The sequence below is a fragment of the Calypte anna genome, chromosome 7 (assembly GCF_003957555.1).
Source record: "Calypte anna isolate BGI_N300 chromosome 7, bCalAnn1_v1.p, whole genome shotgun sequence".
Taxonomy (NCBI): Eukaryota; Metazoa; Chordata; class Aves; order Apodiformes; family Trochilidae; genus Calypte; species Calypte anna.
The window spans coordinates 23,526,218-23,549,773 of NC_044253.1; the positions used below are offsets into that span (position 1 = coordinate 23,526,218).

General features: G+C 39.9%; 1 protein-coding gene across 1 annotated transcript in view; it reads right to left on the reverse strand.

Annotated features, from left to right (window-relative positions):
* The window catches only part of PDE11A (phosphodiesterase 11A), a 77,324-nt gene extending 55,675 nt beyond the window's left edge, over positions 1-21,649 (reverse strand). The window contains 7 exon segments of the mRNA XM_030454663.1: positions 9,575-9,719; positions 11,643-11,732; positions 20,642-21,232; positions 21,234-21,296; positions 21,298-21,440; positions 21,443-21,529; positions 21,532-21,649. Of these exon segments, the coding sequence (XP_030310523.1) occupies positions 9,575-9,719; positions 11,643-11,732; positions 20,642-21,232; positions 21,234-21,296; positions 21,298-21,440; positions 21,443-21,529; positions 21,532-21,649 (1,237 nt within the window).
* Positions 21,650-23,556: the final 1,907 nt, after the last annotated feature.

Consider the following 23,556-nt stretch of genomic DNA (forward strand, 5'->3'; position numbering starts at 1 on the left):
GAAAAAATAAACCAACGGAAGAATAGGATGGACGAGGGAAGGAGAAAAAAAAACCAATGAAAGAATACAAAGAGGGAACGAGAAAAAGAACAACGAAAAAATAGAAAGGGAACAGGGGAACGAGAAAAAAAAACAACGAAGGAATAGAAAAGGAATGACAGAACATAAAAAAACCCCAGAAGACTAGAAAGGGAACAAGATAAAAAATCAATGAAAGGATACAGATGGAAAGAGGGAACGCAAAAAAAAAAAAAAAATACCAAAGAAAAATACAGAGGAAAAGAGTGAACGAGAAAAAAAAACAAATAAAAAATACAGAGGGAAAGAGGGAATGAGAAAAAAAAAAAAGCGGAAGAATAGAAAGGGAATGAAGAAACGAGGAAAAAACAAAACAATAGAAAGAGAAAGAGGTAACGAGAAAAAACCCGAAAGGATAGAAATGAAGCGAAGGAAAGAAAAAAACAACTAAAGAATAGAATGGGAACAACGGAACGACAAAAAGAAACCATTGAAACAATACAGAAGGTTAGAAGGGAACAAGAAAAAAAACAAACAAAAGGACAGAAAGGGAACGAGGGGACAAAACAAGAAAAAAACCCCAAAAAATGAGTGAGAGAACGAAAAAAAAAAAAAAGAGAGAAAGAATAGAGGGAAAGAGGGAACGAGGAAAAAATTACCAATGAAAGAATAGAAAGGGAATGAGGGATCGAAATGAAAAATCCACACAAAAATAGAATGAACGAGAGAACAAGAAAAAAAAAAGAGAAAGAAGGAAAGAGGAAACAAGGAAAATAAAACAATGAAAGAATACAGAGGAAAATAGGGAACGAGAAAAAAAAAGGAAAGAACAGAAAGGGAATGATGTAATGAGAAAAAAAAACAACGAAAGAATACACAGGGAAAGAGGGAAGGAGAAAAGAAAACGGAAGAAGAGAAAGTGATCAGGAGAACGAGAAAAAAAAATCAACGAAAGGATACAGAGGGAAAGAGGGAATTAAAAAAAAAACCAATGAAGGAATAGAACGAACGAGAGAATGTGAAAAAAAAAAAAACAACGAAAGAATAGAGGTAGGGACCCAGGGAACGAGAAAAAAAATTCAACAAAAGAATACAGAGGGAAAGAGGGAACAAGACAAAAAAAACCAGCAAAGGAACAGAATGAACGAGTGAAACAGAAAAAAAAAACCAAACAACAAAAGAATACAAAGAGGGAGTGAAAAAAGAAAACGAACGAAAGAGTAGACTGAACAAGGCAATGAGAAAAAAAAAACAATGAGAGAATACAGAGAGAAAGAGGGAACGAGAAAAAAAAATAAAAAAGAATAAAAAGGGAATGAGGCAACAAGAAATAAAAAACCAAAGGAAAAAAACCAAAGAAAAAATAGAGATGGAAAGAGGGAATGAAAAATAAACCTCAATGAATAGAATGAATGACAGAACAAGAAAAAAATTACAATGGAAGAATAGAAAGGGAACGAGGGAACGAGAAAAAAAACCAAAGAAGGAATAAAGAGGGAAAAAGGGAGCAAGAAAAGAAAAACAACTAAAGAATAGAAAGGGAATGAGATAAAAAAAAGCAATGAAAGAATACAGAGGGAAAGAGAGAGAGAATGAGAAAAAAAAACGAGAAGAACAGGGAACGAGAAAAAAAATCAACAAAAGGATACATACAGAAAGAGGGAATGCAAAAAAAAAAAAAAAAAAAAAAGAAAGAAAAAATACAAAGAGAGAATAAAAAAAAATAAAAAAATACAGAGGGAAAGAAGGAACGAAAAAAACTAATGAAAGAATAGAAGTAACGAGGGAATATGAAAAAAACAACGAAAGAATAGAAAGGGAATCAGGGAACAAGAAAAAAAATCAATGAAAGGATACAGAGGGAAAGAGGGAACGCAAAAAAAACCAATGAAAGACTATGGAGGGAATGAGAAAAAAAGCAACAAAAGAATATGGAGAGAAAGAGGGAACAAGAAAAAAAGACAACAACAAATAGAATGAATGAGGAAACAAGAAAAAAAAAAACAACGAAAGAATAGAGAGGGAAAGGGGGAACGAGGAAAAAAAAAATGGAAGAATAGAAAGGGAACCAGAAAAAAAAAATCAACAACAGTATACAGAAGGAAAAAGGGAACACAAAAAAAAAGCAAAGAAAAATTAGAGGGAATGGACAACGAAACAACAAAAGGATAGAATGAACAAGGGAACAAGCAGAAAAAAACAAAGAATAGAAAAAGAACAAGGGAACAAGGAAAAAAACCACCGAAACAATACAGAGGGAAAAAGGGAACAGGATAAAAAAAAACAAAGAAAAAATACAGAGGGAAACAGGGAATGAAAAAGAACTAGTGAAAGAATAGAATGAAAGAGGGAATGAGAAACAAAAACAAATAGAGAGGGAGAGAGGGAGGAGAAAAAAACCCAAAAGACTAGAAAGGGAACGAGGGAACGAGAACAAAAACAATGTAAGAATATAAAAAGAATGAGGGAATGAGAAAAAAAACAATGAAAGAATAGAAAGGGAAGGAGGGAACGAAAAAAACCAACAAAATAATACAGATGGAAAGAGGAAACGAGATTAAAAAACAATGAAAGTATACAGAGAAAAAGATGAAATGAGAAAAGAAAACAAACAGAAGAATACAGAGAAAAGAGAGAGCGAGAGAAAAAAACAAAAAACAAATACAGAGGAAAAGAGGGAACAAGAAAAAAAAAGAGAATACAGAGCGAACAAGTGAACTAGAGAAAAAAAACAACAAAACAATAGAAAAAAGAGGAAAAAAGAAAAAAAACAATGAAAGAATAGAAAGGGAACGAGAAAAAAAACAACCAAAGAATACATACAGAAAGATGGGAATGCAAAAAAAAAAAAACCAAAACAAATAAAAAACACAGAGGGAAAGAGTACAGAACGAGAACAAAAATCCAGTGAAAGAGTAGAATGAACGACGGAACAAGAATTAAAAAACAATGGAAGAATAGAAAAAGAACTAGGGAACAAGAAAGAAAAAACAACGAAAGAATAGAGGGAAAGGGTACGAGGAAAAAAAACAGTGAAAGAACACAAAGGGAATGAGGGAACGAAGAAAAAGAAACCAACAGATTAATGTAAAAGGAATGAGGGAATGAGAGAAAAAAAAACAAAGAAAAAACCCAGGGAAAGTGGGAGGGGAAAAAAAAAAAAAAGTAAGAATAGAATGAACGAAGAAAAAAAAAAAAAAAAAAAGAAAAAATAGGGAAAGAGGGAATGAAAAACAAAACAAAGAATAGAATAATAGAATAAATGAGGGAACGAAAAAAGGAAAAACAATGGACAAATAGAAAGGGAACGAGAAAAAATAAATAAATGAAAGGTTACAGAGGGAAAGAGGGAACGCAAAAAAACCCAACAAAAGAATAGAATGAACGAGGGAACAAGAAGAAAAAACAACGTAAGGATAGAAAAACCAACAAAAGAATACAGAGGGAAAGAGTGAACGAGATAAAAAAAAACAATGAAAGAATACAGAGGAAAAGAAAAAAAAATAGAGGGAAAGAGGGAACAAGAAAAAAAATAACAAATTAATAGAAAGGGAAAGAGAAAAAGAAAACCAAACAACGAAAGAATACAGATGGAAAGAGGGAAAACAAAAAAAAACCAAAGAAAAAATACAGAGGGAAAGAGGGAACTAGAATAAAAATCCAATGAAAGAATAGAATGAACGTGGGAAACAGAAAAAAAGAACAACAAAAGAACAGGAAGGGGAAGAGGGAACAAAAAAACCCCAAAAAAATAGAATGAATGAGGGAACGAGAAAAAAAAAACAGTGAAAGAATTCAAAGGGAATAAGGGAATGAGAAGAAAACCCAACGAAGGAATACAGAGGGAAAGAGGGAACAAGAAAAAAAGCAAACTAAAGGATACAGAGTAAAAAAGAGGGAAAAAAAAAAGAATAGAATGAAAGAGGGAACAAGAAAGAAAACCAATGAAACAATACAGAGGGAAAGAGGGAATAAGAAAAAAAAAATGAAAGAATAGAAAGGGAACGAGAAAAAAAAACGAAAACAATAGAACGAACAAGGGAACACGAAAACAAAACAATGAAAGAAAACAGAGGGAAAGAGGGAATGAGGGAAAAAAATCCAACGAAAGAATACAAAGGAAAAGAGGGAATGAGGAAAAAAACCCAAAAATACAGAGGAAAAGAACAAAAAAACACAAAGAATTGAATGAACAAGAAAACGAGAAAAAAACCAAAAGAATACAATGAACAAGGGAACGAGAAAAAAACGAAAGAATAGAAAGGGAGAGAGGGAACGAAAAAAAACAACTAAAGAATACAACTAACAAGGGAATGAGAAAATAAAAGCAACAAAGGAATAGAAAGGGAATGAGTAAACTAGAAAAAAAAAAACAAAGAGTAGAAAAGGAACAATGGAATGAGAAAAAATAACAGAAGAAGAGAAAAGAAACGAAGGAATGAGAAAAATAAAACAATGAATGAAAGAATATGGAGGGAAAGAGGGAACAAGGAAAAGAAACAATGAAAGAAGAGAAGGAAAGAGGGAATGAAAAAAAAAACCAAAAGAATATAAAGGGAAGGAGAGAACAAGGAAAAAAAAAGAATACAGAGGGAGAGAGGGAACGCAAAGAAAAACCAAAGAATAGAACGACCGAGGGAATGAGAAAAAAACCCAAAAGAATACAGAGGGAATGAGGGAATGAGAAAAAAAAAAACTAACAGAAACAGAAAAAGAGAAAGGAAATGAGAGAATGAGAAAAAAAAACAATGAAAGAATACAGAGGGAAAGAAGGAACTATAAAAAAAATGATGAAAAAACAATAAACAAGGGAACAAGAAAAAAAAATAACGAAAGAATAGAAAGGAAACAAGAGAACGAGAAAAAAAAAAACAAAAAAAAATAGAATGAACGAGGGAACGAGAAAAAAAACCAAAAGAAAAAAATAGAGAGGGAAAGAGGGAATGAAAAACAAAACACAAAGAATAGAATAAATGAGGGAATGAGAAAAGAAAAAACAATGGAAGAGGGTTAGACTCAATGATCTCTGAGGTCCCTTCCAACCCAACCAATTCTATGATTCTAAGAACAGAAGGGGAACAAGGGAACGAGAAAAAAAAACTACAAAAGAATACAGAGGGAAAGAGGGAATGAGAAAAGAAAAACAATGAATGAACAGAAAGGGAACAAGGGAGCAAGAAAAGAAAAACAACAAAAGAATACATAGGGAAAGAGGGAATAAGAAAAGAAAACCAAAAAAAGAATACAGAGGGAAGAAAAAAACCAAAATAATAGAAAGGGAAAGAGGGAATGAAACAAAAAACCAACAAAAAAATAGAATAAAGGCGGGAACGAGAAAAAAAAAAACAGTGAAAGAATGCAAAGGGAAAGAGAGATCGAGAAAAGAAAACCAACGAAAGAATACAGAGGGAAAGAGAGAGTGAGAGAAAAAGAACTTTGAAAGAATAGAAAGGGAATGAAGGAATGAAAAAAAAACCAGAAGTATATAAAAGGAACGAGAAAAATAAAGAATAGAAAGGGAATAAGGGAATGAGAAAGAAAAAACAAAGAATAGAAGGGGACGAGGGAATGAGAAAAAATACAATGAAAAAGAAAGGGAACGAGAGAATGAGAAAAAAATACAATGAAAGAATAGAAAGAGGAGAGGGAACGAGAAAAAATAGAAAAGAGAAGGGAACAAAAGAATGAGAAAAAAATACCAACAAAAGAATAGAAGGGAAAGAGGGAATTGGGAAAAAAAGAGTTGTAGGAAGAGAAAAAACCAAGGGAATGTGAAAAAGAAATTACTAAAAGAAAAAAAGAGGAATTAAGAAAATGTTAACAATGAAAAGAAGGGAATGAGAAAAATACCAGGTAAAGAATAGAAGCAAACAAGGGAATAAGGAGAAAAAAAAACCAGTAAAAAAATAGAAGAGAACAAGGGAAACAGTAAAAAAAGAAAAGGGAAGAAGAGGGGAAAGAGGGCACAAGAAAAAGGAAAAAGAAAACCAAAGAATGGAATGAGGGAACGAGAAAAAAGTACCAATGAAAGAATAGAAATTAAATGAGAAAAACAAAACAAAACAAAACAAAAAAACAGAACAAAAGAAGAGAACGTAAAGAGGGAATGAGAAAAAATACTCAACAAAAAAATAGTAGGGAACAGTGGATTGCGAAAAAAAAAAAAAGAAAGACTGGAAGGGAAAGAGGGGATGAGAGAAAAAAAAAACAGACTAGAAGGAAAATAGAGAACAAGAAAAAATAACCAAGAAAATAATAGAAGGGAATGAGAGAACAGAAGAAGATACCAATGAAAGAATAGAAGGGAAAGATAGAATGAGAAAAAAAAGTCAACACAAACATAGAAGAGAAAAATGGGAATTTGAAAAAACTACCAAAACAATGAAAGAATAGAACAGAACAAGGGAACGAAAGAAAAGAAACAACAAAAGAATAGAATGGAACAAGGGAATGAAACAAAAAAACCAAAAGAATACTATGGAATGAGGGAATGAAACAAAAAAAAATGGAGGAGTAGAATGGAATGAAAGAACAAAACAAACAAAAAAAAAGAGAGAAAAGAACAGAACGAAAAGACGAACAAAAACCAACGAAAGAATAGAACAGAATGAAGGATTTGAACAAAAAAAAAATGAAAGAACAGAACGAACAAGGGAACAAAGAGAAAAATCAACAAAAGAATAGAACAGAATGAGGGAGCAAAACAAAGAAACCAAGAAAACAATAGAATGGAATGAAGGAACGAAAAAAAACCAATGAAATAATACAACAGAATGAGAGAAAAAAAAAACAAGAAAAGCAATGAAGCATAGAATGGAGCAAGGGAACAAAAGAAAAAACACAATGAAAGAATAGAATGAGGCAATGAAACAAAATGACACACTGAAGTCATGTCTGATGAAATGTCTCATGGAAGAAAGTAAAGCAAAAAAACTCTCTATTTTTGTCCACAAACTGTCATATTGCTCTTTTATATGCCTTATTCTCAATAAGACCTATCACACTGGCACAAGTTTTATGATGGCCGAAATATCTGTATGAGAAGGGCTGTTGTATTAGGAGAGGCGCATCTTAGAATCACAGGTCCCAGCACTGAAACAAGAAGTTGAAAAATAGTTTAGCAGGAGAATATAGAAATGCTGATTTTCTGAGCCAGGGACAACCATCTTTTTACAAAAGTTTGTTTTTTCCTTCTGTTAATTCATCATTTAAAACTCATTAATATCTACAGTGATGGCTCATACAGTGTCATTGTTTACTGAATAGAGATCATTATTCAGATTAAAATCTGCACCTTTAGAATTTCATTTAATACCCCATAAACCTGAATACTGTATAAGAAATCTGTTCCTTGTATGAGCGATCTTACCCTACTCCTCCATGTGCTTCCATCTTTTCATTGAAATTTAAAGAATTGTTCTATGTATGTTTGAAATACAGAGCTCTAGTTTGATGTCAGCAGATGACAGCCTCACCTTTCAGAAACTAGTACAAAGCCCCAGTACTTTATTTGTAATCATTATTTTTAATAATTTTCAGCATATGCAATGTGGTTTTGACTTCTTGTTTCCATGGCAACTGAAGGTAAGCACATGTAAGAGTATGAAATAATGTAATACAATAAAGACCTCCATTTCATGAATTATGAAACTCAGCACTGTGCTTTAGGTCTTATGTGGGCAGTGCACATAGAAAAGCAGAGAAAATAAACTGTGTGGTTTACATCTTGTGAATATGTACATTACTCCAAAGGGAAAAAGAGAACACAGCTCCATATGAACATTTAAGCTCTTTTTACCCTCAGGGTTTTTTCTTAATTTTTTTCCCAATTGTCACAGTGGAACTCGAGCAGCTGGAATAGCATTAGAGAAAAGCCAAGCACAGACCTGCCTGGGACAGCCAAAAAGGAGCCCAAAAGTCTGTGCAGCTAGTCGTGAGGGACAATCTGAAAAATACTTAAGCATATCAATTTCATCATGCACTTACACAGAACTGTAGGTCTCTAAAGAACTGTATGTACTTCACCATCTGCACGTCAGAGGCCAAGGCCTGCAGCACTGCCTCAGTGGTCATACACTTCAGTCCTTCATCAGCCTGTATCACCAAACAGATTGAAACAGTAGTGTCATCAATGCAGAAAACCCATATCTTCTAGCAATGCAAATTGAAATGGCAATATTTTGTAAACGGTCCAAAACAAGAAGGCCAGTTTGCCTTTCTGAAATGTAATTAATGAGGAAGACTATGGTGTCAATGGTACTGTAAACCACTACAAGTTATTTCATTACCAGAACATCAAAGTCACTAAATTGAACGGTGGTATCGTAGCAGAGACTAGCACAGCCTAGGAATGCTTTCCCAGTCCTTACAGTGATCAGAAAAAAAATCAATACACAGAATTCAATTTTTCATTGTGCTGCCTACTGTTCTGCATTTACAAATGGATATAAAGTTATAACAGCATAAGACATGAGTAAAAAATTCATTTTATATCATACATGTAATGCACTCTAAGCACAAAATTCACTTATATCCATTGTCTTTCATGGATTCAGTGTTTATGTTAACATACACTGTAGTAGCCCTAAAACATGTTTCTTTTTTTGCTTCAACTCTTTCCACCCTTAGTCTGCTTTTAAGCAGACTAGAGGAGCAGCTTGTTTCCCAGTTAAGCTGCTCTGTAGTAAGCATTAATTCCATCACACAGACCCAGCATATCTGCTGCATGACACCACTGATACACCAGCAACTTAGAGACATCTCATTAAATGCCTCTAAATACCCAAAGGGATCATAAAAATATATTTTGGTTTCCATTTGAAAACAAAAGTGGATATAATGGTTCTGGCTGGGGTAGAAATAATTTTCTTCACAGTAGCATGCACAGTGACATGTTTCAGATTTGTGATTAAAACAGTGATGATAGCACAGGGATGTTTTCATTATTGCTGACTAGTATTTAAACAGTATCAAAGCCTTCTCTGTTTTTCACTCTGACCTCTCCAGTGAATAGGTTGGGAGCTACAGTAGATTTGGAGGGGACAGAGCTGGGACAGCTGACCCCAAATGACCAAAGGGAAATCCTGCACTGTGTGCTGTGGTGCTCAGCAATAAAAGCTGTGGGAAGGAAGAAGCAGGGGGACACTTAATGCATTTGTCTTTCCAAGTAACTACCATGTGTTCTGGAAATAAGTTGCCTGCTGATTGGAAGTATCATGTGAATTCCTTACTTTGCATTGCTTGTGCACACAGCTTTTTCTTTACCTACTAAACTGTCTTTCTCTCAACCCAGGAGTGTTCACACTTCTACCCTTCCCATTCCCTTCCCAATCCCACTAGGGGGGCTGGGAGTGTAGATATAAGTGAGCAGCTATGTGGGGCTTAGCTGCCAACTGAAGTTAAACACAATCTGTACTTCACTTACATTTAAGAACTACGTGTTGGAAGAATACTTGCTATCCGGTACTTGCCTATGATATGGAACAGCTTCATTTCAATGAAGGCAGCTATTTCCACCATTCAAATATAAGCCTTTCTACAGAATGTTCAGACATACTTATTGGTGATTTGATATCTTCCAGAAGTAACACTGAGCACCATTCACACTTCAGCAGAGTCTGGGCCCGATGCATAATTTTTTTGACAATTTTCTCTAGGTCAGTCTGCTCCTCAAAGAGGTCATTCACTACTTCCAGTAGAGCCTGCATAAAAGGACAGAAAATTCTAGTATTGGTTGTAAAATAAATACAGGATGCACTGCAGGGGAGGCGTAAACTCTGGGACTGATTGTAATATAAATGATCCTTTGAAATCTTCATTCAAATACAGTTCTTAATTATTATGGCAACAGAATTGGAGTGGAGGTATCAGAAGAAAGAAAGAAGTTAAATATTTCTTAGCTTACAACTGGGCACAATCCAATTCCTAGTAAACAATGAGGACCTTTCAACTATTGCACTCTTGGCCAAAAATGAAACAATGGCTGTAATGCAACTCTTCAAGTATGCAGTATGGATTGAGTTACTTGATTTGCTATATTGAATTTTTTTGTGCACTTAAACTCCATTTTATTAATTTACTATCCATTTTGCATGTTCAAAGCTGGGAAGAAAACAATACATCAATACTTCCATATCGTAATAGCACTCGATTCAATCTTTAATCTCAACAGCATGTCTACAAAATACAGTGCTTTAAAATAAAGGGCTTCCTTCTTATTTTATCAATGATAAAAATAACAGGCCATATTATTTCTTACCATGGGTCCAAAGAACTGTGCCTTTATTCTACTTTAGGGCACAGACATTTAAGAACATCCATATAGTTAAGCACAAAAATGTTAATGCAAAATATTGGTCACAGTCACTGAAACTTGACAGCATTGGTGTCTGGTTTGATGGGGAAGTGATGGGCTTGTCCATCCTGTGTTACTTGCCAAACTAACTTCAACAGGTAAAAAAAACCTAACAACAACAGGTGAAAAATGCGGTCAAGTACAGGCCACTGTTGTGGCAACAGCAGTTGATGGCAATGATATTTTTTATGCCTCACATGGCTGAAGCAGCAACAAGAAACAAACAATCTGTATCTCCAACCCAATTGCCTGGTATGTCCAACCACCAGAATTTATCACTTTCTAATGAAGAGTAAGAATGTCCCTAATACTTTTCTGCTGAATGCCTCCCTCAAAAGATTAAACCATCACTCCTCAAAAGTCTGTCATTGCTCCCTGCAGGCCAAGAATCTGCAGCAAATGTTAAGTCTCTAATTAGTCAAACAATTATTTTCTTTAAACAAAGAGAAATATTTGGCACAAAAAAGTTTCCCCTCCCAAGTCTCCTCTACATCTCCACCCCAAAACATAGTGGTCTGTAGTAAGACCTGGACAGAAGACAAGCTCAGATGCTTTATGAGCATGAGAAAAGGGCAATTGGCAGTTTTCAAAGCAGTGGAAAGCACTAGTTTCCATCCATGGAAAGCACAAAAAAATCCAATTATACAAATGTCAGTGCTCAATACACAGACCCACTCACCCAAAACAGTAGGTAGTTTCCCTTGTTTTGTGAAGCAAGAATAGGTTTCTGTGATCCATGATAACAGATGTGTCACTTCCCACCATTGCAGGAATGGTGATATTATAAAAAAAAAAAAAAAAAAAAAAAGACAATTATAAAGCCTCCTCAAAAGTGTCATGTATAGATGTAGACACATGCTGTCAAAACCCTTTACATATAAATTTTTTCCTTAATTACTGTTATAAAGATATATTCATATTATTCACACATTAATATTAAAAATTCAGGATGGCAAAGGTGTGAAATTACTGGAATTTTATGGGAGTTTGAATCTCAGCCAAAGTATTTCTTCTCCTGCACCATCCGTGTCACAAATGCAATTGTTTCAGCACTACAAAACATAGAAGTGATATCATCCACTATCATGAGCCTTTTCCTTCCACTCACTCTGCTTGCTGCCTCAGCCAAGATAATGATCTGTTGAAAAAGCATTTTTCTAAATAAAATATTGTTAAATCTCTCTGCTTAGCATACATGTATGCACAGCTGGAATCTGAAGGAACAAAAGATGAAGGTTTGATATTAGTCCAATATACATTTTTTACTCACCCTGCTTCTGTCATATTCCTTCCTTGAAGCTGCAAATAGCTGGGCATTGGACACTGCAATCCCACAGAATGGGAGATACATCTGCATCACCTAGTACCAAAAGAAATTGCCAGTCATTGAAAATAATTGCAACTAGACACTAATGTTACTATCGAAGAGACTTTAAGGTCCCAGGAAGGGACCACTCACTCCTCAGCAGAACACTAAACAAAATCATTATGGGCAAGGCACATAAAATAGGTAGAAGGGGGATCAGACTGGTAGGAAATAACAAAGGCATTTGAGTTCACAGGTCTCAGCAGCAAGGGTTCCCTCTACAAGTTTACTGTAAAAGTGCAGATTCTCAAGTCTAGAGAAAGTCTGCTGAAGATTACATTAAACTACTGCTTCCTGAGAAGAAGTGTTATTTTTTCTTTTTGGGGACTTCTGGAGTAAGTTTCCTGATGATTTCTAGAAGATACAGTTTTTTAACACATGCACAGTGGAACACAGCACATTGATCCAAAACTTAATCAGAAAGCTGTCTTCTCAAATAAACAACTAGTAATAATCTGGATATTTCCCCAGGTCTTTACAATTTACAAGTATATGTGTAGTGAAATGAGGCAACCAGGTGCCACTAATTGCCAGGGAGTGAGCATGAGCTTGTGTCAAGCCCACCTGTGCCTAATTAGGGTGAGCCCCCACTGTGCATGAGCAGGACCAGGGGGCCAATAAAAGGTGAGTCCTGAAGCACAGGCAGAGCTCAGTCCTGAGCAAGCCAGCAGAGAGGTCAGTTGCTCTTGGAGCAACAGCACCGATCCGGGCTAGTCGACTCTGAGAGCCATAGGCTTAGAGCATTGCTCTTGAGTCTCTGCTGGAACACCTGGCTGGACCTTGAAGCGCCGTTCCCTAAGAGAGGTTTGTCTTGCTACATATATGTTCTAAACTGGTGATTTAGAGAATGAAACTTTGACATGCAGTTTTTGTACATGCATGGGGGATGTAGGGGATGTTGATCTATTCAGTTGAAATAGGGGCAATTAACTTAGTAAATTAGTGTCTTCCAAAATTGCCTTTTGAGTACAACTGATCGACAAGCACCAAAAGCAGCACTGTGTTCCATACTACTGCACCTTTGAGTTTTAAGACTGGGTGCGCTACAGCAGCCTGACTTGTAAATTTTGGTTCTTTTTTTTTCTGTGCTGCAGATTTCAAGGACTTGAGGAAAGTGTGGGTGGATTTGGATGTGAGCCATGCTTTTTCTACACATCATTGTGTCTCCTGCACTGATGACTCACACCTGCATATACTATCTAATTTCTAAGAGTATTTATAAATTGGAACTGTGGGGCCAAATCCTGGTGATTTAACTACACAGGTCATGTTTTACCTAAAGCACTTGTCTGTGAAGCACAGACTATTTGAGGACACTGAATTCACTTTTCTTTCAGGTACAATGAAAAACAGATGCATCTCCCCCCCCCGATAAAATTCATATTGCAATTTTATCTAGCAGACAGACATTCTTCCCCAGTCCTCTGAGTCTTTTGCTAGTTAAAATTGCAACATCTTTTAATAGCAATTAACTATTTTTTTCTCCTTCTTAAACTGGCCATGAAGTAACTTTAGTACAGTTACAGACAGTTCAGGCCATTTATCTTCCTTTATTTGGGGTAATCTGGTGAAGAGCACAGAAAAAATGGCTCATAACTGACCTCTGTGAGAACAGCACTACAAACCACAGTTTCTGTTACATCCTCGGAGATATAAAACAGAAATCTCTCTAGTGCAAATTTTCAAAGATGTTAATCTTACACCTAGTAAGCACACAGTATCCTGCCCCTTAATATTGAAAAACAGTGTTCTAAACCTTGGATTAAAGCAATTTTGTGTCTAAACAAAGTTCTGTTTAAACAGAAAAAACTCAAGCCTTCACATAGTGGATCAGGTGTATAAGTAAGCCTGTAAAAATTATTTATACAGATATGCGTTTTGCTTCCAGCAAAACAAAGTTCTTCCACACATAAACTTCATTGTGTGCCTCAGAAGAAAAAAAGTAGAATATTAATAATATTGAACTGCATCCTAGAGAGCAGTTGATAGGTAGCTGTGTTGAGTTCCAAAATCAATATGCTGCTGTCTTCTTCAGTACAAGCTTGCTGATGTTAAGGATTTATTTCTGTCTACGTTATTTACAGTTCAATCTAGGGTGAAATTATTTTTAACGTTTACAGAGCAGCCGGCAAAACAAGACTTCATTTCCATTTGCAGCCTTTAAGTAGCTCATTCAGCCTTAGCTTGGTTCTCTAGTTCCTGTAAGTAAACTACTTCACAACCTGAGGGAGCCAGACTTACTCATACATGACACAGTTTAACCATTAAGTTAAACTACTCGAATCCCTTTGTGTTATCCTGCGTTGTCATACAAAGTACAGTTGGGGTCCTAGTTCAATAGCATTAAAAGATACACAGAGAACTAAAACCTCATGTGAAAGACTAAATGCATTTCTCACAGAGTAATGTGTTCCATGTGAATTAAAAGACTGATTAGAGACAGCCCAGCTGCAAGGTTGAATACTACTAGAATGAATAAAAATCAAATTCAAACAGAGATAGGATAGCAAAACAGAGAAAAATATAATCAACATTAAAATAAAATGGTAAAATGGCTTAATAAATAAGAGGCTCAAAAAGAAAGACCCTAATATGTTGTACATAATGTAGGCCAAGTAAACCTAGTTGTTCATCTCTGAAAAAAAAAAAGTAGTGAAAATTAAACAGAAAAACACTGAATAACAGAAGGCAAGGTCTGAGGCACCACAAAAGCCACAGAAGAAGGAATGGCAAACTATTGCTCATAAAGCAAACATGACCCATGGAAAGCTCAGACCGCAGCTGTGAACATGACTTCAATTCTGGCAGCTACTAATGTTTGAGTACTTCAGTTTACATTAAGTGGAGACTCAGTTATTCACACAAGATAGGGACATTGATAGAAAAATCAATCTTGTATGTTAAGTAGGTTGCAGACAAACTATGGAGTGAAAGTTTTTTATCTTTGCAGGTAAGCACATGGTTTTAGAGAACTAACTCTGCTTCTTCAGTAATGCAGGTAGAAAGGAGAAGCCTCTGCAGGTGTTGTCAGAATCAGACGTGCAAGTAAGTGGAGTTAGGTTTAATTAAGATTTTGATGTAATAATACAAAGACGGCAAGCAGCTTCCCAGAGGAGACGGGTGTCGTACTGCCTCGCATCCACTCGATGGCAGTGCTCTCAGGCGGCTGCTGCTCACACCGCCGACTGGGAGCCCTCAACCCTGCCCTTCCTCGCATGGAAACTTAAAGCGCTGGTTTGACAGGGACAGCGGCAAACCCTTGGAGCATTCTTAGGCTAAAAGCTGGGCTGCATCGATACGGAGTAAAATGTCCACCAGAAAACGTGGAAGAAGCATGAATATGGTTAGAGTTAAATCTGACACTTAAAAATACACTGCCATCCTACAGTGCTATAATAGTACAAATAAACAATGAAATACTAAGCTAAAAGGGCCACAAAGTGTCACTGAGAGGCTCTACTCTAGTTCTATGTGCTCATTTAATTTTATATTATGATAACAACCAAGCAGGAACTTAAGCCACTAGAGGGGGTTAGACCCTTTGCTGTGTCACATGAGTCGCACACAACGTGGGAGATGCTTTCTCCATCACTTGTTGCTGTGCCCGCGGCCTGGGTCAGCCCCAGCTTTTCACTCCCCGAGTCCTGCTCTTTCCTGCCTCCACTTCCCCCTGTCTAAAGAGATAATATTTCTTGCATTTCCACATGTTACTGTGAGGAAAGTTTGAATGTTACTATACAATCAGCCCATTCTCAAGGTGGCTTTTCCATGGGTGTGTGACAGTAACCAGTGATAAGATACCGGCATGCAGCTCTGGTTAACCCAACAGTCCCGATCACAAGACCACAAATTTGAGTATTGCTTCAGTAGCCCTAGTGACAGACTCACGGGGATAATCACTGTGCTATTAGGCATGGCATCAGATAGTCCCAACAGCAGCAACTGCTGCCAGTCAGGCAGAAATCTCTGTCCTCCAGGAAAAGCAGGACACATGATTGACTCAGAAAATTAAAATATTGAGAGAAAAATAAATGCAAAAGGATTCCATTGAAAACAACAAAAAAAAACCAAGTCTGCTGCTATAAATCTGCCTCTGTAGAACATGCATGTAGATACACAATGTTCTGCTTATTGTTCCCGACATTCACTTTCATAATCATATTTGCATAAAATCTGCTGCTTGATTAACTGCACTAAAGAATTACAGCAATATCCCAGAAAAAATAATTTGTTTAAAACTATATTGTGGTTGTTTTAAACAGATATTTCCAGCTTCAACATCACATTCTACTACAAACATCTAACATCTAAATTAATCTTTCCATATAGCCAAAAAAATCTTAGTATCTGACTTGACATATCTATTCTTATAAAATCCACAAAACTGACATCAGGAGCAAAACAGAAGGGCATGCAAATGATAATAAATTAAATTAGAATCAATCCAAATTATTCATCTTTGGTTCATATTTCATTAAAAGAAAATCTAAGTGCCTGATGAAACACTAATTGAAGTATTTTGTTTTAATGTTCAGAACATACTACTTTAGAATTACATCAGTGAGGAGGATGATCACTTAGTAGTTAGTGGAAGAATCCATTTTATTATGATACATTAAATCCTCTTTATAAATACAACACACATGCTTATAAAATAAGATTCTTACCATTCTTTTCCTCTATTTCTACTCTGAAAATGGAACCTAATTTTTAGATAATACATGAAAAGCTGTAATACAGTTTGAGGGGAAAAAGATACCAAAAAACCACCTGTCTTTATTCTTCCAAATGTGAACATGAATGCAGCAACTTCTAATCTCCTAAAACTGATTCCTAAGTATATGGAATAGTCAAGGCTCTTCTGGTGGCTTACACCTTTACACATCTCATTGGAATGGTCTCTGCTTCTGGTGTACAGTGGTTTCCCACTTCACAAAGTGATTTCATTTGTATATTAACTGATTGTACTGGTAGCAGCTATTGAGTTTACCAGTCTGTGGTCAGATGATCTGTGGTTAGATCATGAGATCACACCAAAACAGAGATCAACACTCCATTTACAAGAACAATCAGTCTCTACATTCCAGGTTTTTAAAACCTCCAATGAGGGGTAGTATTTTTCTGCTCCAATTCATCAGTGAAAAGCTTCTTGCCAATCTGCTGTTTTAATACTTCAGCTTGTCTAAATCATCCATATCCCTACTGCTCTAGCAACTTTTGCTAATTTCTTGGAGGTTTCTTGGGGGCTTTTTTTGTTGTTGGGGTTTTTTCTAAATTCTTTAATAGACTAGAGATCGAAGTTTGCCCTTGCAACAGCAGCATTACTGAGGCCACATTTCAGCTGCTGTGCCTATCTAGTAGTGCACACTCTTTGCCATCTCAGAGAACTCAAACTTTTGCACAGAGAGGATTAAAAGTTCATGACTTTACACCTTGAGTTGAAGAAGAAAGCCATGAAACCCTGGAACAGACTAGATTACAAACTTTTGTGATTCAAGCACAAAAGTGAGTGTGCATCCCACACTAACCACAGGGTTTCCACTGTGTGAAGGAGAACTCGGGAAACTACAGGCCCATCAGCCTGACCTCAGTGCCTGGCAGGGTTATGGAGCAGCTCATCCTCAGTGCAATCACACAGCACCTGCAGGATGGGCAAGGGATTAGACCCAGCCAGCACAGGTTTAGGAAGGGCAGGTCCTGTCTGACCAACCTGATCTCCTTTTATGATCAGGTGACCCGTCTGGTGGATGAGGGGAAGGCTGTGGATGTGGTCTACCTGGACTTCAGCAAAGCCTTTGACACCATCTCCCACAGCATCCTCCTGAAAAAGCTGTCAGCCCACAGCTTGGACAGGGGCACTCTGTGCTGGGTTAGGAACTGGCTGGAGGGCCGGGCCCAGAAAGTGGTGCTGAACGGGGCTGCATCCAGTTGGCGGCCGGTCACCAGTGGTGTCCCCCAGGGATCAGTGTTGGGCCCAGTTCTGTTCAATATCTTCATTGATGATCTAGATGAGGGGATTGAGTCCATCATCAGCAAATTTGCAGATGACACTAAGCTGGGGGGGAGTGTGGATCAGCTGGAAGGCAGGAGGGATCTGTAGAGGGACCTGGACAGACTGGAGAGTTGGGCTGATTCCAACGGGATGAGGTTCAACACAGCCAAGTGCCGGGTCCTGCACTTTGGCCACAACAACCCCATGCAGTACTACAGGCTGGGGACAGAGTGGCTGGAAAGCAGCCAGGCAGAAAGGGACCTGGGAGTCTGGACCTGTACCTCAGGTTCAAGGATGTTTAAAATTTACTGTGAAGAGTTGTGTGTGTTAGCTGCATTGTGCTGGGCCTACATTTCAAAGAGGTAACAGGAGTCGAGAAAAAAGTGAGCTCGATTTGTCTCTTCCTTGATTTCAGTTCCAGTAATGTGGTTAAATTTTCTTTTTAAAGACTTGAGCGGTATTGAAAATTAATTTCTGATCATCTTTTACAGTACTTTATCCAACTTATAACCTCATCTATTAACCAGATTCCATTTAATATTTCTCCTCTCTTTGCTCCCCACTTCATTAAAGCATCCATTTGGAATGCCATTTTTAATTTCTGTCTTTCAAACCTACATTTTAAATCATAGAATCATAGAATCATAGAATCATAGGGGTTGGAAGGGACCTCGAAAGATCATCTAGTCCAACCCCCCCTGCTAGAGCAGGAAATTCAGACTTAAACATAAAATACACAGAGACTTTATTCAGCTGACACTGGTGAACATATTTTTCACCACTTTCTGATGTATGCTGACTGTTCCGATGAATAAGATCAAGAAGGACTTGGGATGTTATTAAAATATCTCCCAACTTCTGCACTGTTAAAGGTATAACAATAACCAAACACTACTTGTGATTCAAAAAATTTAATATTTAAATACTGCTCTAAAAGTTGGAAAAAAATTAAAATTATCAGTAATTTCAGCTAAACATCATAGAAGACCTGTCAGAAGAAGGGATGACACGTAAAAATTCATAGCTTTATATAAGAAAAAAACCTTAAAAACTTAAGTGACTCATGAGAACTGCAGATAAAGGCTTAATGGCTTCTCTGCTGTGTACTTAAAATATGCATCAGTCTTCATGTATGACTGTGAAAGCTACATCTATGCTCTGTTAAAAAGAGCTTCAATGGACATTTAAGTCCCCAACTTCCTTGCCAGAATGACTGGATTCTTACAGCCTGTGCTCAAGGCACAGTGCATTATGCACACAAAAATTACTCAGAAATGCTTCCCATAATTGACATAGGGGAACACGCTAGGCCTTATTTTGAAACCTAAACTGACTACAAGCACCATTTGCAAGTCAACTGGATTGCTTCCAGGAGAAAGACTTTTAAACTGGCTTCAAAAGACAAAGAAAGTCTCCATCTCCTTTCCTGTTTCCAAATCCTGTGTAGTGCTAACCTTAGAGACCAGATATTTTCCAAATTGTTTCAATTGTAAACTCACTTCCATCATGTAACTTGGCAACATAGTAAGGCACAACTTTTAATATCTTGAATGACATTGTGTAACTTTTGAGTCAGTCATATAATCTTCACCTAAACCTTTCCATAAACTATTTGTCCAATTCTCTGATGCTGTGAACCCCCAAAATTTTTTCAGTCACTGCTAAATTTCATGAATCAAATTACCATATTATACAGTTATTGTTTAGTATTAAAAGAAGGGATTATTATACAGTCCTCATATATAATGTTAACTCCAAACCTTGTATCAAAGTATGCTTATTTAATGTCAAGAGACTGTTTACATGAGCAGGCTTTGAAAGTCAGACTCTGCAACAGTAACAGAAAAGCCATAGCCTATTACTTATTTTTTAGTATTTTTTTCTCTTTAGAAAAATAAACGTGTAATTGACATCTTAGACTATATCTGAAAATGACACTGCAAATAATTTATAATTATTTTCTAGACAAATCAGTCTGTGTAAGAGCACTGGAGTCTGTGTAAATAAAGCACCTTATAGGAAATTACAGGACTTATATCTAGAGTTGATCTCACTGAGGTTCGATTAATGCGAGAATACACGCAGCCAACCCAATTTGTACTTGGTGGAAGAACTCCAACTGGTACTTTGACACAGCTTTCAGAAAATAGAGACAGTTGGATGATAATAAAACAAAAACTAGGTAACATTATAGGGAAGTATCTTTACATCATTTTAAACAAGTTTGTAAAGTTAAAAAACAAGCAAAAAAACTTTAAATTAATCTAGAGGTGTTCTTCTGACCCGAGGCCTTCTCTTACCAAATGGACAGCATTAACACTCTTTTCAAAAGACAAATTGGTGCTGTGCTGTCACCCCTTGTTCTCCAACTCCATCTACCAGCCTGACAAAGTTTCCTGGTGTTGCTTTTCTTTAACCTGATGGTTGATTAAACACTTCCATCAACAGTGGCAATGCAGACAAAAAGCATATCATCATATGTATTAATTTTTAAAGTGTTGTATTGTAAACACTACAATGATCTGAAGTACAACAGCTGTCATGTCTTTCTGCACATGTACCCAGGCTTCCATAGGGCTCTTTATGCTATTAAATTGGAAAGATCTCCTTTTAGTGACACACATGCCATGTGGGCTGAGTGGGCATATGCGAAGGTAAAAATATGCTCTTTTTAAAGTAATGAGGTATTTCATCAGCAGGCAGACAGGGAATATTAGGTGAGATTTAAGAATACTATCACTGGGAATACAATGAACATTTAAAAAAAAAATTTTTCTTCATCCAGTTCCAAAATACGTTTTGAAAACGCAACAAGCCGTCTCCTGCTCCTGCTAAATCCACCTGCACTGCCTAATCGATTTTATGCCCACTTTAGCCCCGTCGGCCACCCAAGAGAGGCTTTCCCTTTCACCTCACCAGAGTCCCCTCCCGCACCGTCAACAGCTGCTTCGAGCTCACTGCGGCCGCTGCGCGCAACCCCCGACACCACGACGGAGGCAGTAGGGGACAACCTGGGAAAAGGAAAGGCGGCGAGGAGGGACGCCCCGGGGGCAGGGGGTCCGGGCGGCAGCGAGGCTTCTCTCTCGCCGCAGTGCGGGGGGAGAGCCGGGGTCAGAGGATTGCCGGGAGCCTGTCCGCCTCCTACCTGGTAGGCGTCGGGGATGTGGACGGTGTCTCCGTGGTCCGCCACATAGCCGATGATGCCCTTACCCCAGGGCACCTGCACTTCGTTACTGTTCTCCGTGGATCCGCAGGGCAGCAGCGGAGTGCCGGCATGCACGTCGAGAAACTTGGAGACCGGGCTCTTCTTGCCGGCAGTGGCCCCCTCCACGAGGAAGAGGAAGCCCCGGTCGGCGTCCACCATGAGTCAGACAAAGATACGGATCTTGTAGCTAAGACTGGTGAGGTCGAGGTTTTTGAAGATGTCCTTGACTAGCTCCAGGAAGAATTGGCGCTCGTGGTGCTCCTTGAGGGAGCGCTTGTAGTCCAGGCCGGTGGGGGGGGTACTGGGGCAGGCTGACCCGGGACTCCGGCAGAGTGCTGAGGGTGTGGACGGTGGTGGCGGGGCAAGGAGCTGGCCTGCCGCAGCAGCGCTCGCCGCCTCACGCTACTCAGCGGCTCCTGCTCCCGGACGTGCACATGCTCGTCGTAGGTGAGATTGACGTGCATGGCCTTGGAGCGGGCGAAGCTTTTCCGCAGCTCCCTCTGGGGGCTCGCCGCTGCAGACCCCTGCCAGGACCGCTCGCGCTGCCTCAGCCTCCGCCGGGGCCGTCGCTCCTCCGACGGGCCGGCAGCGGGGGGCAGGCGCTTTAGGGACCGAGTTCTTCCTCTTCAGCCACTTCTCCGCCAGCTCCGGTTGCCTCTCGAGGAAACTTTCCACCGCCGCCACGTCGAGGCCGGAGTCGGCGGCGTCCCCCATGGTCCCGGCGGAGGGGGCGGCACAAGCTGCAGAAGTCCCGACGGCAACCATGCCCCCCCGTCGCCACCAGCTGCGACTGCTCTGACGGCCGCCCGAGGGTGCGGGGGGCCGTTCCTGCCCCCTGCCCCTCCTGAGGGATGCGCCTTCTCCTCACACCCTTCTTCCCCCCGCCACCTCCTTTTCCTGCCTACCACTCTTTATTACTCTTATTATTGCTATTATTCTAGGTGTTTTTCTGCTCCCCGGCTCTTAGACCTTCTCTGGTTCTGGCTCCAGCCCTGAACCAACTCCCCCGGTGAGCCGGGCGGGCGCTGCCTCAAAGCCTTTGGGGATGCTCCGGGAGCGGTCGGGCAAACCCCTCCTGCCAAATGCTGTCAGCGCTGGCGGCTGCGGCTGCTGCTGCGGCTGTTGCTGCTGCTGCATAACCCAGCCGGCGGACCACTGAGGACGGAGAGGAGGGCGGGGGGGGAGGACGCCTGAGCCGAGCGGGGGGGCAGACGGGAGGAGGGAGGGCTGCCAGGCCCCGCTGCTGCAGGTGGGGGTACCGCCGACAGTCGCCTCAGCAGCCTCTGCAGGGGCGAAGCGGGAGTGAGGGGCCGGGCTCGCAGCGTCTCCCAGCGGGAGGGCCCCGCGCCGCGGGGACCAGAGCCGGGGGGGCTTCGCACTGGCGGGCGCTTCACTGGAGAACACCAGGGCGGTGAGGGGTGGGGAGAAGGAGGGTCCTTTTGTCTGCGGTGCGTGTGCAGGGAAGGGGTAAGGGCGGCCGAGGCTCCCGTCCTTCGTCTGCAGGAGAGGAGGGGGCAGGTAACACAAGCACACCCGATTAAGATGTTTAGTTTACACTATTATTTGCCCTACTTCAGAAGACAGGTGTAAAAATAATTCCCATTCCGAAAGACCAAGTGTATTCTGTTTCTTGAATACCCGAGCTCAGACACCTGCAGCCTCTGCTGCGAAGTCTCTGCAGGCGCTCATCATGTGTGTGGTGTTTCACCCCCGGGGCTGTGTAAGTGGGGCAAAGAAAGGGCTCTTGTCCCCCTCCCGCAAAGCCGCGCAAGGTTTTCCGCACGATCATCGCTTTCCCTCGGGGCTGGGCGCCCGCCCGGGTGCCAGCTCCTGCAGCAGCGGCTGGCAGACGGACCAGGGTTATTTTTATGCGCACGTGGAACATGTTTCATTGCAAAATCGATGCCTACGCATAAGCGATTGAAAAAATCCGGAGTCATAGGTCTTAACATGTGAAAATTGTCTTTCATGTGCCTACCAAAGACTGAATGAAGGCGGCTTCAGGAATTCGTGAATGGGAGTTCGGGTGGCTGGGAAAACATACGGGCTAATTTTCAACCAAACGAGATTCCGACCTCTCAAGGACCCTGTCCCTGCAACAGCCCCTCCAGACAGAGCCTGTAGGGAGAGGGACCGATTTCGGGACGCGTGTCGATACTGCCGGGTGGTGCCAGGCGAGAAGAGTGGGCTACATATGTATACCCGAGGGACTGACGCGTCTCCCGCACCAGTCCAGGGTAACGAGGGGCTCCGTGCAGGTGCTGTGGCTCCAGCAGCCCAAAGACTGCTAAGGAAGGCACAGACAAAGGATGTCACCACCCAGTGCCTGCGTTGTTGCAAGCTAGGCAGCAGACGCCTCACTGCCGCCGTGACTGCAGAGCTCCGCACCTGCCCCCGCCCTGCGGTGCGGCTCCATCCTGCTTTCTCGCTTCCCCCCGCCCCGCAGGGCGGCTGCCGCAGGACAGTTCTTCACTGAGAACCGCGCCAGCGCCAGGGAGCGGAGGGGGATTAGGGGGAAGGTAGAGAGTAGGGTTGGGGTTTGGGGGTTTGAGGTATGGGGGACTACGGTAGGAGGGTGGGGGGACAGAGTACGGGGGTGGGGGGGTAGGGTGGGGGTAGGG